This window comes from Camelina sativa, chromosome 11 (genome assembly GCF_000633955.1).
Source record: "Camelina sativa cultivar DH55 chromosome 11, Cs, whole genome shotgun sequence".
Taxonomy (NCBI): Eukaryota; Viridiplantae; Streptophyta; class Magnoliopsida; order Brassicales; family Brassicaceae; genus Camelina; species Camelina sativa.
In genome coordinates this window covers 24,065,542-24,080,958 of record NC_025695.1, presented here as the reverse complement: position 1 = coordinate 24,080,958, position 15,417 = coordinate 24,065,542, and the positions used below count along the sequence as shown (strand labels likewise).

At 37.1% G+C, this 15,417-nt stretch overlaps 3 protein-coding genes across 3 annotated transcripts in view; 2 read left to right on the top strand and 1 right to left on the bottom strand.

Moving 5' to 3' along the window:
• The window catches only part of LOC104728275 (E3 ubiquitin-protein ligase SINA-like 7), a 7,348-nt gene extending 5,140 nt beyond the window's left edge, over window positions 1–2,208 (top strand). The window contains exons 4-5 of the mRNA XM_019231931.1: window positions 868–1,333; window positions 1,531–2,208. Coding sequence (XP_019087476.1) covers window positions 868–1,333; window positions 1,531–2,208 — 1,144 coding nt within the window. The remainder of the gene's footprint in view (window positions 1–867; window positions 1,334–1,530) is intronic.
• LOC104728273 (E3 ubiquitin-protein ligase SINA-like 7) lies at window positions 2,882–4,177 on the top strand. The gene is made up of 3 exons (XM_010447276.1): window positions 2,882–3,034; window positions 3,205–3,223; window positions 3,534–4,177. Exons 1-3 carry the CDS (start codon window positions 2,882–2,884, stop codon window positions 4,175–4,177), a joined length of 816 nt encoding a protein of 271 aa, XP_010445578.1.
• On the bottom strand, window positions 9,914–11,741 carry LOC104728272. Its single transcript, XM_019231930.1, has 2 exons — window positions 10,904–11,741; window positions 9,914–9,969 (listed from the first exon to the last, which is right to left on the bottom strand). The coding sequence occupies exons 1-2, from the start codon at window positions 11,739–11,741 to the stop codon at window positions 9,914–9,916; spliced, it is 894 nt and encodes a 297-aa protein (XP_019087475.1).

Sequence of the window (15,417 nt, the reverse complement as noted above, 5' to 3'; positions counted from 1 at the left end):
TTTTTTTTTCTTTTGTTTGGGTAGATGGAAGAAGATTTTTTAAACAAATATTATGAAATTTCACCTTCAAAGGTGTGATTTTGTAAGACATATTTTAGAACTAAAAATGTTTTAAAAGTCTCCTAGAATCCCATTCAATAGGTTTTTTAGAAAAATTTATGATTTTTTGAATAACAGTAGATTTGAAGTGAGATTTATAAATGATTGATTGAATAACAACAGATTGTAAATGATTTTTATAAATTTCACATTCAATAACAATGGATTTCAGATGATTTTAAAAAATCACCAATTAAATAACAGGGGATTTAAGAATAACCCAAAATCTTCTAAAATATTAAATTCAATACACCCCCCTTAGTGAATTTTCAAGTCCTTCGGGTCAAAACGACGTAGCTTTGTTGATTCAGTGAAACGATGCGTTTTTTACAGTCTTCGCAATTGTTCATCTTCACGAAAAAGAAACCCCCAAAATCTCTCGGCTCAATTCTCAATTCGTCTTCGTCCTTTGCAGCTTCTTCTGGTGAAAACCCATTAATCATTCGCTCTGTGCAAGTGAGATTCAAAACGTAACATGGACTTTAGGGATTTTACATGTTTGTGTTCTTTAGTTTCTTCATTCTTTGCTTCTAGTACTCCCTTAATAAATTCATTGTTTATTTTTTTTTTTTTGGTAAAATAAATTCATTGTTTTTATCTCTTAACATCTCTATTTAGGTTTTTTTTTTTTTTTTGTTTAAAAATTTAATCTTTGCTTTTGTGTGTTTGCTCTTCTTATGGGACATGGGATTATTCTATAAAGCAGATCACTTTGCCATTATAATGAGCAGATAATGATTTCATCTATGTTCTTTATGATTCATGCAGAATGGATTTGCAGTTTGTAACTCGTAATGTTAAGATTGAATGTATTGAAGCGAATGAGGAAGGTGATGGAGAAACTCAAGGAACGGTTCAGGGTGACTGGGAAAAAGCTGATGCTTGGGAAGAGTTTGTACCGGTAGGTACAGGGGAAGATGGCAGAGGAAGGAGTAGTTGTATCCATTGGGGTAAGGTTTTGGTGACACCTCGTATATCATCAAATCTGTGGCGCCATTTACGATGTTGTCCAAGGAAGCCTCAAACTAAAACTGGAGGCAATGAGGAACAAGGTAGACTGATTCATGATCAAAATTATAATGTGGTCAGTTCCGAATCTAACAGTGACAGAGAAGGATTGCGCAACAACACTCACTTGAAAAAGAGGCAACGTAGTAGTTCAGCGATGCTGCTTGGTCTGGATGTTCTGGACTGTCCCATTTGCTTCGAGGCATTGACTATTCCAATCTTTCAGGTTTTGTTTCTAATCTGTTTCTCATTTGAAATGTGTGTATAACTATTAACTAGGCAACATCGAGTATATATATTAGTTACATTTGGGTTTATACTGTGACAGTTTTATTTTTGGATTAACCAGTTGTCTCTTTTCCATATTCACGTTCTCTTGAATATGTGTGGTTATTAAAGCTTTGATTGGTTTTGGATTTTTAGTGTGAGAATGGGCATTTGGCTTGCACCTCTTGCTGTCCCAAACTGAGTAATAAGTGCCCTTCATGTGCTTCGCCTGTTGGCCACAATCGCTGCAGAGCAATGGAGAGTGTTCTCGAATCAGTCTTTGTCCCTTGCCGTAACGCCAAGTTTGGATGCACCAAGATCGTATCTTATGCGAAAGAATCAATCCATGAAAAGGAATGCACTTTTACTCAATGCTCCTGCCCTGCATTGGAATGCAGTTACACTGGATCATATGATAACATCTACACTCACTTTGTTGATAACCACTGTCACGAATCCAAATCTGTGTCCTTTGTTTGCGGTAGTGCAGTTGATGTTCAGATGAACATAGCTAGCGAGAAGAGTTTAGTACTTTGGGAATCTAAGAAGAGACTATTGTTTGCACTGCAATGTTTCAATGAGCCGGATGGTTTGTATGTGACTGTTAGATGGATTGCACCATCTGCTCCCGAACTAGGTAAGCTTGCATACTGTCTCTACTACTCTATGGATGGACACACTCTTACTTATAAATCACCAGAAGTGAAGAGAGTTCTTGAAGTGAGCTCTGAAACCCCTCAAGACAATTTCATGTTTGTCCCTCACTCTCTATTGCGTGGTGAATCGTTGGAGATGAAGATTACCATCGGACTGAAGGTTTCTGCGAGCTCATAATCTCTCTCGGTTGGTTCTTTTTTTTTTTTTTTTTTTTTTTTTTTNAAGTAGTCAGATCTCTGTGTTGGAATATTTATGTTTTGACATTTGATGCTTACCTAAACTTTTTATAACGCTCTAACGCTTTTCACAAATCTTTGTGCAATTTCCTCTTCAAATTAGTCCATTTGGCTAAGGTTGACAAAAAAAAAATATTATGGCAATTACTTATATTCCTTATTAGATAATTAAGGAAATTGATTCTTTAATTTGAAAAACTCAAAATATATAATATCTGCTCGTGAGATTACAGGAGACTAATTTAATCTAAAAGCACAAAAGGAACTGTCTTCGTCAAGAGCGTAGAGAAAGGAGAAGGTATGTACTGGTGGAGTTTCTTCTTACCCAAGAAACCTAAACCTAAAACAGGTTCTAGCAGTAGCATCTCGTTATGTTGATCTAGTTTGTTATGCCTATTGATTTTTGTAGAAGTAGGGTGTTTACTGCTGTGCGGCTTCGAATTGTTTCGATTCAAAGTTTGTAAATTCGAATTGTTACAATTTTGAGTCAAGTGAATCCAAACAATTGAATAGGGGAAATTAATATTTTGGTTCGAATTCAACCAAAACCATGTCTCATATTTTTAAGCGTCAAGACTAATAAACCTTAATCAATTCAATTTCAGTGTATCATTATGGAGTGTTCCTCAAGCGATGTAAATGGTATGAGTAACATTAACTTACGAAAGAGGCAACGAACAGAGGATAAAACTCGCTCGTCAATGCTGGATCTTGATTTTCTCGACTGCCCTATTTGCGTCGAGCCATTCACTATTCCTATCTTCCAAGTATGTATCAATATACCATGTTTGATGACTGTTTATTTGGGGTCAAACTTTGCATTAAGAAGATGATATTTGAAATTGTGGTCATTAAACACTCTAGCAAGGTGCTCGTTTCTTGAATACGGCTTTGATAGTAACTCTTGTTGAGTTTTTTTTTTTCTTTTTTGTTTCAGTGTGATAATGGACATTTTAGCTTGCGCTTCATGCTTTCCAAAACTGAGTAATAAGTGTCCTTCATGTGCTTTGCCTGTTGGTCACAGTCGCTGCAGAGCAATGGAAAAGGTTCTTGAATCGATCTTTGTCCCATGCNAAGTATGTATCAATATACCATGTTTGATGACTGTTTATTTGGGGTCAAACTTTGCATTAAGAAGATGATATTTGAAATTGTGGTCATTAAACACTCTAGCAAGGTGCTCGTTTCTTGAATACGGCTTTGATAGTAACTCTTGTTGAGTTTTTTTTTTTCTTTTTTGTTTCAGTGTGATAATGGACATTTTAGCTTGCGCTTCATGCTTTCCAAAACTGAGTAATAAGTGTCCTTCATGTGCTTTGCCTGTTGGTCACAGTCGCTGCAGAGCAATGGAAAAGGTTCTTGAATCGATCTTTGTCCCATGCCCAAACGCCAACTTAGGTTGCACCAAACATGTCTCTTATGGGAAAGAAGCAACACATGAGAAGGAATGTACCTTCTCTCAGATTTGCTCATGCCCTCTGGAAGACTGCAGTCACATTTGCTCATACGATAACATGTTCCGTCACTTTACCCGTGACCACCAGAACAGATACATGTTGTTCTGCTGTGACAATTTCTTTAATGTTCGGATGAACATCAATGATAAGATATTAATTGAAATTGAATATATGATAAACCTATCGTTCGCAGTGCAGTGTTTTAGAGAGCCGTATGGTGTGTATGTTACTGTAAGCTGCATTGCACCATCTACTCCAGAAGTAGGAGAGTTTACATACCTTCTAATATACACTGTGGATGGGAATACTATGACTTACGAATCATCAGAGGTGAAGAGAATTCTAGAAGTGAGCTCCCAAAGACCTGAAGAGAGCTTCATGTTGATCCCTAAGCGTTTTTTGCGTGGTGACTCATTGAAGATGAAGCTTTGCATCAACAAGTTGAAGCAATAATAAGACAAAGGCTCTGTTTTATTCGTATGAACATATTTTCCACTGTTAGAACTATGATGAAAAAGTGTTACCATTAGTTGCATTTATATGTCCATTGTTCTATTTATTTCGATACTAGGAAACATCTCATGCTATGCGTGGGTTTGAAACGTATCTATAAAAAAAACTTATATGATATTTTGCATGTTGTTCAATGTCACGGAGCCACATGGTGTTTTATATGATTGTTAGCTCTATTGCTCTAATTCTTTTCCAGAAGCTAGTGGATTCTCATGTCACATTGTCAGATGCATTGTTTTTGCCTAATAATAACAGTCTTGTTGACTTGTATTACTAACTTTGCTTGAGACTTCTCTCTAGCTAAGTCTTATTATATAAAGAGACTAGTATCTGCCCCGTGCATACGCACAAAATTATGATCAAAATAATAAATAATCATTATTAATTATTACTTTAAGTTTTTAAAAAGTAGCCAAAATTCGATTCAGCAAAATTAGAAACATTAAACCAGAAAAAAAATATTGGATATCTGCTCAATAGCGTAGTATTCTTCAAAGTGAAAATTTGGTTATATGGATATGGGCTTTTTTTTCCCAAACATTTGAAGAGGTTCAAACAGAAAATCTTCAAGATTTTAGGATCTAAAGTCATGGATTTGGCCTATCAAGCAGTAGGGTTAAAATCGTCATTTGCAAAAGGGACAGAAGAAATCCTAGGTCAATGACCCACTATATAAATATCAGAGGTCACTATCAGGCACGCACATGATCCGAAATCTGGACAATCAGAGTGGAAAGAGCAATTAGCGAAATCGTATTGACTGCGCTTAGAACTTTGATTGTCATTTCTGTAAACTCTTATTTCGTTTCTACGTTAATAAAAGGACCAACTCCGCTTTTACCCCCAAATTCCTGTTATTAATATTATTGTCGAGATCTTACATCAACAATAAATATTGCCATGATCTTTGCTTGCACGTAGTGTTGACAAATATGCTAAAAAAAAATTTGCTTTGAGAAAGCTATAATGTAATACGAAGATTATAACTATAAACACAGACACACAATAATGTTGATATATTTTGCATCCACAAAAATTGCTTCAATACCGCGAATAATTGCAGGTTTATCTACTGGATAAAAATTATATGTCTTGGATATTAGAGTTCTGTTCTTTCATTCTTTTTTCAAAGAATTTATATTTGAGAGAGGGGTATAATCCAGAAGCATCTTCAACCTGAAACTATTAAAAACATAATATGAATTCAAGAGAAAAGTTATGAATATTAACAAAAGCTATAGTATTTACCTCTTGTAGTTTATATAGCAACCAGAAGAAAAGAGGAGATAAATACAGAGAGAGTTGATTCTTCTTATCCAAGAAACTTAAGTAATCTTTCTTCTTATCTAAGAAACTTAAGTAATTTTTCTTCTTACCCAACACTACAAGAAAACATGGAATTGGTTACTGCAATTTGCGACTAAAAACATAGTCGCTAAATTTAGCGACTGAATTGCGATTGTGTCGCTACTGAATGACTACTAAAATAAATCAGTCGCCTAGTAGACGCTAATTGGAGACTGATGCATATTGTCGTAGTGTAGTCGCCAATTTGCGACTAATTTGGAGACCAGTTTGACAGTCGCTAAAAGATTGCAACTAAAGAGCTACTATTTAGCGACTGCTTTAATAAATTTGGGCCTTAACAAAATTTGGGCCATAACAAAACACGAAAACCCATTATTTTTTGTTTTCTTCCCTGAACAAACCCTAATCTAACATTTCTTTTCTCATTTCTTCTTCTTCTTAGAGACGAAACGGCGAAACCTCAAAACCCTAGATCTAAATTCCTCTCACTCGACGAAACCGTAAACCCTTGATGGCTGGAGTAAAGAAAAGAGGCGGAGGAAGAAGAAACCCCTCTCATCGAACCTCGGGAACCTCATAAACGACGAATCACAGACCCGCCAATCTTCCTCCCCAGTATACCTTCACGCCGGCGAACCATCGAGTTCCAGAGATTGATTCTCAGGGAACTCCTGTCCCAAACCTCCAGCCTCCAGCGAGACCTACACCTTCTTACCGAGGAGCTTTCCCGGAACATCCCCTTCCGGCGAAGATCCAACCAGGCATCCTTTTCCTCAACCTCTCGCCTCCGCGACGAATCCACCAGAATTCTCGAGTCAACTTCGAGAGTCTCCTCAACCGTCAGTCACAAATCATCATCGACAGTCTCCTCAAGTCTCGAATCTACCACGAGAGTCTCCTCTACCTCGACAGTCTCATTGACCACTCTCTTCTCAACCTGGTCAACCTCGAGCAGCTTCTGCATCGCTTCACAGTTCTCAAGCGCAAAACTCACATGAGGAAGAAGTTGATTCGGAGGATGACGGTGCAAGGGAATCAAATCTCCCAGCTGATGTACTCGGTTCTTTACATGACATGCTTGTCCAACCAGGCCGTGAGAAGTATACCAATGTCCTCTCTCCCTCATTAGAGCATGGAACCACTTGGTAAGAATTTGGATTAGAATTTTGTATTTTGGATTAGAATTTTGTATTTTGGATTAGAATTTTGTATTTTGGATTAGAATTTGATTTCTGTATTTATATCTTTTTTTCTTGGTTTTTTTTATCGCTAACAATAGTCTTCTTTTGTAGAAAACACACACCTGGGATCCCTCTCTAACCGGTGTGGTTCAAGCAAAGTTCTATAGCATTTGTCAAAACCGTATGAAAGACATGGTTTCCAAGGCAGCAGCTCAGCGAGAGGAAGTGAAACCGAGGTGGATTGAGAGAACTCTTTGGAAAGAAATGTGTGACTATTCGAACACAGAAGAAGCCATGGCAAAGAGTGCAACCACTTCAGCAGCTCGAATGTCTGACCGTAATGGTCTTGGCCCTCACAAGCATGTATCAGGGCCGAAGTCTTACTTACAAATCGAACAAGAGATGGTGAGTTACATCATAACCTTTTCATTGTTTAATTACTTGACATCAAATGGTTCCTAACCTTTTCATTGTCTAACATTCCAGGAAGTAGAATTGGGAAGACCGCCAACTATTCCTGAAGTTTTTCTCATGACTCATACCAAAAAAGATGGTACTTTTGTGGATAAGAAAGCGCAAGCAGTTCATGAGGCATATAAGAAAAGAAGGGAAGCTAAGTTGGCTGCTCAGGATAATGATGAGTCTTCAGATGGTACTTCACGTCGATCAGAGCTATCTCATGAGGAGGATGATGAGCTCTTTCTTCAGGTAATTTGCTTCTTTCTAATAAGCTATTAAGTTTTTCATTGTTAAGTAATTATAATAACTTTTTCTCTCTGTTTTGTGTATGGAGTCTACTTACATAAATGATAGAGGAACATACTTTGGAGTTGGAAGCCTAGGAAGTTACATCAACGGGAAGCGGAAGTACCCTGGAAGCTCTTCTACTTTCACAACCCTGCAACAACAGCTTGAAGACGCTAATCGCAAGATAGAGGAACAAGCAGCTCTACAAGCAGAGCGTGACGCAAAGGCTTCACGGGTTGCAGCTGAGGCTTTGCGGGTTGCATCTGAGCAACAAGCAGAGATCTCACGCTTGGTGAGCTTCTTCAAGACTAACCCAAACTATGTCGCCTTCCTTGAGTCTCAAACCAATGACCTAAACCCTACTGATTTTCAAAGTTAGGTTCCCTCATGTAATATTTGCAACACTCTTGGATATTTGGATGTTTTTTGGAACTTTTGGAACTTTTGTAAAAACATGGTACTTATGTATTTGTTTAATTTCATGTTTGTTATGTTTTAGTACATATTTTCTTAATCAGTTTTGGTATTACAAAATCAAATAATGCATTTTTACCAGAATTTTTTTAAAAATATGATAATTAAACAGTCGCAAAACAGTCACCAAAACGTAAACAAAACAGTACCCAAACAGTCGCAAATGAGTAACCATATCGGTCGCTAAAGCGTTGCAATTCAGTCGGAATTTTAGCGATTGTTTGGCGAGGGAAGAGCGACCCCAATTATCAGTCGCCAATTAGTAGCTCCATAGCGACTTTTTAGCGACTGATTTTTTTAGCGACGCACTGTTTAGCGACTAGGTATGTCAGTCGCCAATCAGTCGTGACTAAGTAGTTAGCGACTGTATAGTGACTGTTTTTGCAGTCGGTAAATCTCTGTTTTCTTGTAGTGCAAGAACCCTAAACCTAAAACGGAATGTGCTTTTTTGTCCAATTAATGTTTGCAAATCTATCTCCCCGATATTTTTTGTGTGTAGAGTAGTAGTAAACCTGATTCAATTCAATTTCAGCTTATCGTTATGGAGTGTATTTCAAGGTATGTAAATGGTTTGAGGAACGTTCACTCGTAAAAGAGGCAACGAGTAGAGGTCAATACACGTTTGGCAATGCTGGATCTGGATTTTCTCGATTGCCCTATTTGCATCGAACCCTTCACTATTTCTATTTTCCAGGTATGTGAGGACTGAGGACTGTTGATTCATACAAATTCTTTTGATGACTGTTTTATTCATATAATTTTTTTGATGACTGCTGTTGATTCGTATAATTTTTTTTTTAGGGTCAAACTTTGCGTGATATTTGGAATTGTGGTAATTTAATTAGTAGCCAAATTAGCCTGACACTTTTGTTAGGTTTCTTTTGTTGAATACAGATTTTTGGATTAATAAGGAATAGAGGGAGTAATAATAATTTATATACTCATATAATGAAAAATTTAAAGTATTTTAAAATAATTTTTTTTTGCATATACTAAAACAATACTGTACATAACTTAACTTCTCATTATATAGTTTTGTATTGTGTCCTGAATGTGATAAATCTCTATCTTGTGAGTTCTTGATTAACTATTTCTAGATATATTAGTTTAATGAATATATGTTGATAACAAAAACAAATATATTATCCCAAAAATAAAAATAAATAAATACTCCTATGGGGAGTGGAAGGAAACTGACGACTGACAACAATGTAAATTATAAAACGTGTACGTTGCTGCTTCTAGTTTTGTTTTGTTTCAATCGTGTAATGGAATCCAGAGCTTAACAATTTCCAGTTACTTTGTAAGTGTCTTCATTCAAAACGTTTGCTTGCTTTTTCATGTTTTTTTTTTTCCATTTTTAAAAAAAATGTTAATCGTTGATAACAATGTCCCGTAATTTAGTTTAGATAGTCTATCATGTGGCGCGAGCATGATCACACATTTTTCTACAAAATATTTAAAGGTTGAATAATTGCATACCACCAAGACATTATTCTTTATAGCGGCTCTTATTGGTTTGGATCTCATGGATAGGATCGTGACACTCTCACAGTTATATATATGTTTAGTATTCTTTCCCAATTCTTTTGGGTTATTTTGTGTTTTTAATTCAATCTATATTGCATGGAAACAGAAACGAATACGCTGAAATAAAATGTTTTAAAAACGGAAAACAATTTTTTCTAAAATTAAGAAATAGAAACGTTTTGGAAACATATATATAACATATCTAGATATATATGTGTATACATGCATAATAAAGCACCAAACATTAAAATCAAAAAGAATATTTAAAACAACACAAATTCAAAACATAAATATTAAATAGTTGAATTAAAACACTAATAATATTATATATATATATATATGATCATGAATATATATTTTTAAATTATTTTATTTATTAAGTTTATAAGCTAAAAAAAGTTTTCGTTGTGTTACCAAAACGGAAATGAAATTTCCATCATGTTTCCAAACAGAGACTTCTAAGAATCTTATGTCGACAAGTTTCCGAAACCGCTTCAAAAACGGAAAAAACCTTTAAAATAGTTATCATGTAACATAGAATTCAATAATTGAGTCTGAAAACGTAGCGTCTCGAGTCCAATATGTTTATATGGGGCTTACACTGAGTTTTAAGACCATCATTAGTGGAGCAACCTTTATGGTTACTCTCATCTTAAATAATAATATAATTAATACTAAATTAATTAAAGTAACCCTAACAGTACTTAACCAAAATCACTCCTCCACTAGAGAACCTCATTGACGGTTGCTCAAGCATTTAAATAATATTTTTTTAATTTATGTTGATTAATTATCAAACTTTAATTATCTAAAATGACAAAACAATTTTTTAAATATTTTAAATTACATAAAATAGAAAACAATAAAATTTTACAAACTTTGGAATATTAAACATATTTTACAAAATTTGGAATAGTAAACATATATTAAAAAAGTTGAAATATTAAACATATTAAACAAAAATCGGAATAAGATTTATTGTGCGGTTGCCCCAAATTTTTGCCAGATATGCTCAATCAAGTCTTTTTCCAAATGATCATCCATTTGTGTATCATGAAGGTCATTTCGAATGCGCATCATATTATTTATAGTTGTTGGCATATATGTACAATACGATAAATCGACTTGGGAAGTTCCGCTTCCTTCCCGTGATAGAACTCTGTTGGATAGTAGAAATTGTATTCATGTCGTTCGTCTTCTACTATCATGTTATGCATGATGATACATGCTCTCATTATTTTCCCTATTTTTCCTTTATCCCAAAAAAGTGTGGGATTTTTCACGATTGCAAATCGAGCTTGCAAGACTCCAAATGCACGCTCTACATCTTTACGACATGCTTCTTGATTTTGAGCAAAGAGTTTTGCTTTTCGACCACGTGGAAGTGTAATGGATTGGATTAAAGTTGCCCATTTGGGATAGATACCGTCAGTGAGGTAGTACGCCATTTTGTATTGCCTTCCATTGACAACGTATTTAACTCTCGGAGCTCGGCCCTCTAGGATATCATCAAACACCGGTGAGCGGTCCAAAGCATTGATATCATTTAACGTACCTGGTGGTCCGAAAAATGCGTGCCAAATCCATAAATCTTGTGACGCCACAACCTCTAGTACGATTGTCGGTTTTCCAGATCCACGTGAATATTTTCCTTTCCATGCAGTGAGACAATTCTTCCACTCCCAATGCATACAATCTATGCTCCCTACCATTCCGGGGAAACCGCGATGTTCTGCAATATTCATCAATCGTTGGAGGTCTTCCGCTGTAGGTCTTCTGAGATACTCGTCTCCAAACAGATTTATAACTCCCTCAACAAAATGTAGAAGGCATTTGTGGGCGGTTGTTTCAGCGAGTCGTAAATATTCATCCACCGCATATGCCGCACATCCGTATACCATCATATGGATAGCTGCTGTGCATTTTTGAAGTGCTGAAAGACCGAGCCGTCCAGTAGCATCTCGTCTTTGTCTGAAGTATGGGACTCCATTCTCAATAGTATTAACAATACGAATGAACAATTGTTTGTTCATTCTAAAGCGACGGCGGAACATATCTTGAGTGTAAGGCGGATTCTCACTAAAATAATCATTCCATAATCGAGTGTGGCCATCTTCGCGGTTTCTATTAATGTGCACCCTTCGGACTATAGGAGCTGTTGGTACTTCCGGATGAGTGTAGTTGTATTGGATCTCCTCCACTATACTATCAACTTCCTCCTCTACCATTTCATCAATTTCTTCATCAGAACTCCAATTAGACATTTTTGTACTAAGGTTTATTTTGTAATGGAAATGGGTTTGTAAAAAGTTTCTAAACTTTGTAACACAAACTTTGTAATGAATATGTTATTTTGTAACAAAATGATGTGAAAATAAGAGAAAATAGATGAGAAGAATCAGAAGAGAGGAAAAAGATGAGAAGCAAATGCAGTTGTGATAAACTTGTCCAATATATAGACTTACAAAAGACACACAACCAAATACAACATTCACGGGTTGGAGAAGTCATGACTGTCCTTGCAAAAGACATACAACCCTTACAAAGGGAAAAAGACATACAACCCTTACAAAGGGCAAAAGACATACAACAAAAACAAAAGTGAAAAGCCGACACACATTACAAACAAAACATTAACGGGTAAAAACATCAACACATTCAACCCGTGATAACATTCAAACATCTTCCATTCACTTCACATCAAACTTGTTTCCCTTCACGTGACACCAACACAACTACATATGATGACCCGAAACCTGAAACAATAGAAAAAGACAACAACCGTTAGTAACACAACAAGTGAATGTAAGCAACAAGTTTCACAAGTCTAAAACACAACAAGTTTAATTTTCAAAAATTATACACAACACAACAAGAGTTAAACCTATATGTGTGTACCCATTTGGTCAACGAGCTTGTCCCTAAGTATAACTTCAGCGGGTGTTAGTTCACCCTTGTTAATCAGGCTGTCTAGCAATCTCATTTTGGCATGTCTCTCCTTAGCTGCTTGTTCTTGATCCTTCATTGCTATGATCCGATCTAACTTTTTTACCGAACCATCCTCCACATCAATAATCACTTTCGGTTTCTTCCCTTTTTTCTTAGTAGCTTTAACCCCCGGAGGCCTCACATCAGCTCCATCATTGGTTGAACTCAATGACTATGTTCCGTCTGAAGCAAGCTTCGTCCTCTTGTAACTACATTCCTTAGTCATCCATTTCTGATCATGCTTCAGTTCCCTCCAGCAATGCTCTAAAATAAATGGCTTTTTGATGTCGTTCTTATAAATCTCATGCGCCATAGTGATCACATCGTCTTCTGATTCTCCACTCTTCTTTCTAGTACTAGCTTGTGTGTAACATCCAACAAACTTGTTAACTTGATGATTTATTTTGTTCCACCTGCCCTTACATTGTGATATGATCGTGGCCAACAAGGAGACAGAAGCTGCAGAGAAACCGGAGATCGTGGGAAGGATCACTCGTTCAAGAGCTAAGGAGATGGCCAAGGAAGCTCATGCATTCATAGCTGACGGGTCATTCAATCTACCGAGGATCCAAGTCTTCAACATATCCACCCTGAAGACTTCACCCGGTAATGATAACTAGATAACTTAGGTGTGAAGTTTGTACTCTTTTTCCCATAGCTGAGTTTTGTCCCAATGGGTTTTTTCGGTATGGTTTTTAATGAGGCAAATGGATCACTACGTCGAGTTATCTAGAAGTCATTACCAATGGGGAATAATGTATGCTAAGTCACCATGACTTCTGTACTAATACAAGTGACTTCTGTATTACTACAGATCACCTAGACGCTTCGTTGTTTTCTTATTTCCTTTACACGCCTTGTTGTTTTATTTTGAACTTCCTGTTGTTTGGAGTGTCGAGCATTAGGGTTGATTATAAAACCCAAAAGCGACGCCTCCTTGTTTGGTAGCGAAGAAGTTTTATGTAACAAGTATTGTTGAATCTTTCTCCTCTCAATCCGAACTCGTGAATGCGTTCATGATTCTGAGTATCTAAACACTTTGTGATTAAGAAACTCTTCACTTTATTTTCGAATCCATATAACCATCTAACACTTCTCACCATCGAATCATTGCTTTTCTCTCTCGAACATCACCTGCCGTCACTCGCAATCCACTTGTGCATCATCACCATCAATTCACGTCGCCTCTTGCCTGTCATCAGCCTCCATCAGAGTTTCATCCTAGGGATTTCGTATTATGTGGTATTAGAGCCAACTCTGTGCCAAAGGCTGAGCGATTCTAAACCCTAATCTTGTTTTGTGTTGTTTTGATTTTGTTCACTTGTTTAATTCTTTGTTGTGTTAGTCTCTGCTGTTTTAGCTTTCGTTGTGAGTCTTGTTTAATTTTAGGATTTGTTTTGTTGTTGTTCGTTTGTGTCTAGATTACAAGTCGTAGAGTTTATTTTGTTCTATCACTCAAGGAACGTTTTACTTCGAGTTTTCTTCTTTATTTTGCAGGTACAATGGAACTTTCTCCAGAAGCTATGGAAGCTTTGAACCAAGCCATGGCTAAGCAAATAACAGAAGCAAACAAGAAAATGTCTACTCAGTTCCAGCAACAGATGGAGCAGCTCAGTAACAAGTTTGAGAAGCAGATCAAAGATATAGCTCAAGCAGCTAGTGCTTCAGATCAGAGTTCTTCAGAACCGCCTAGTCCTAATGAGACTCTCCGCTTAGCCAAAGGAAAGGCACACGTGGGAGCTTCTTCCAAACATACACGGATCAGAACAGCTAAGTCACCTACTAGGGGAAGAGAGACTTCTTTCAATCAGAGAAGGAACACTCAAAACACAGAAAGAGAGCATCGAAGAACTGGTAGAGATCCTACACGCCCACGACGAGCTGAACAAGTAGCTGGGCATCGAATATACTTTGATACAGATAGAGAGTATTCAGAAGAAGAGGAAGCCTCAGATCATAGCCAAGAGACAATGAGGAGAAACAGAAACAGAGATCACGGCAGGGATTATGATCCTTTGAGGCAGCAGCTGAATCATCTCAAGATTCAGTATCCTTCGTTCCATGGTACCAATGATCCAGAGACTTATCTAGACTGGGAAAGGAAGATGGAGTCGAACTTTCAAGTTCAAGGTACCTATGAGTTGAACAAGGTGAAGATAGCCATATCTGAATTCAATGGCTATGCTTTGTTGTGGTGGGAGCAGTTGGGACTCACTAGACATCGACAGAGAGAGCCTGCTATCACTACATGGGAACAGTTAGTCACGCAGATGAGAAAGAAGTTTGTGCCTACACACTACCAGAGAGAGATTCTTAACAAGCTGAGGCGTCTCACTCAAGGCACTAAGTCTATAAGAGACTACTATCAGGAAGAGACTACTATCAGGAGCTGGAAACGCTTATGATCAGGGCTGATCTGAGAGAAAGTGAAGACATGGTTATGTCTAGATTTCTTGGAGGTTTGAACAGAGAGATTCAAGACAAGATAGAGCTGCAGAACTATGAAGATGTGCAAGAAATGGTACATAAGGCAGAGCTAATTGAATCACAGATCAAGAGAAAGGGAGTGAGGTCAACGTTTACGCCTAACATTCCCAAGCCAAGAGAGTTCAGTAAACCCGCCTTCACCAAGGACAGCAAACCCGCGACAGCCACAGTCAAAGAGGAAGTTAAGATCGATTTCAAGCCCAAGAGTAGCACCTCTACAAGTCATATCAGGTGTTTCAAATGCCAAGGGATGGGGCATTATTCCAGAGACTGTCCTAACAAGAAGATGTTTCTTCTTCAAGAAGGAGGAGAGATTGTGCCTGTAGGCAGTTCAGAGAGTGAACCAGAGTCTGATTTAGGTGAAGAAGGTGAACCAGCAGTCATGGGAGATATGTTAGTAGCACGTAGAGCTTTAAGTGTTCAGACTCATCCAGATGATCGAGGGCAGCGTGAGAATCTCTTCCA

Excerpts from the sequence above, each read along its gene's own strand:
- LOC104728272 (XM_019231930.1), bottom strand. The coding sequence starts at position 11,741 with ATGTCTAATTGGAGTTCTGATGAAGAAATTGATGAAATGGTAGAGGAG. Across the intron at positions 9,970-10,903 it reads GGCGTACTACCTCACTGACG|CGGTTTCGGAAACTTGTCGA; the intron begins GTATCTATCCCA and ends CCGTTTTTGAAG.
- LOC104728273 (XM_010447276.1), top strand. The coding sequence starts at position 2,882 with ATGGAGTGTTCCTCAAGCGATGTAAATGGTATGAGTAACATTAACTTA.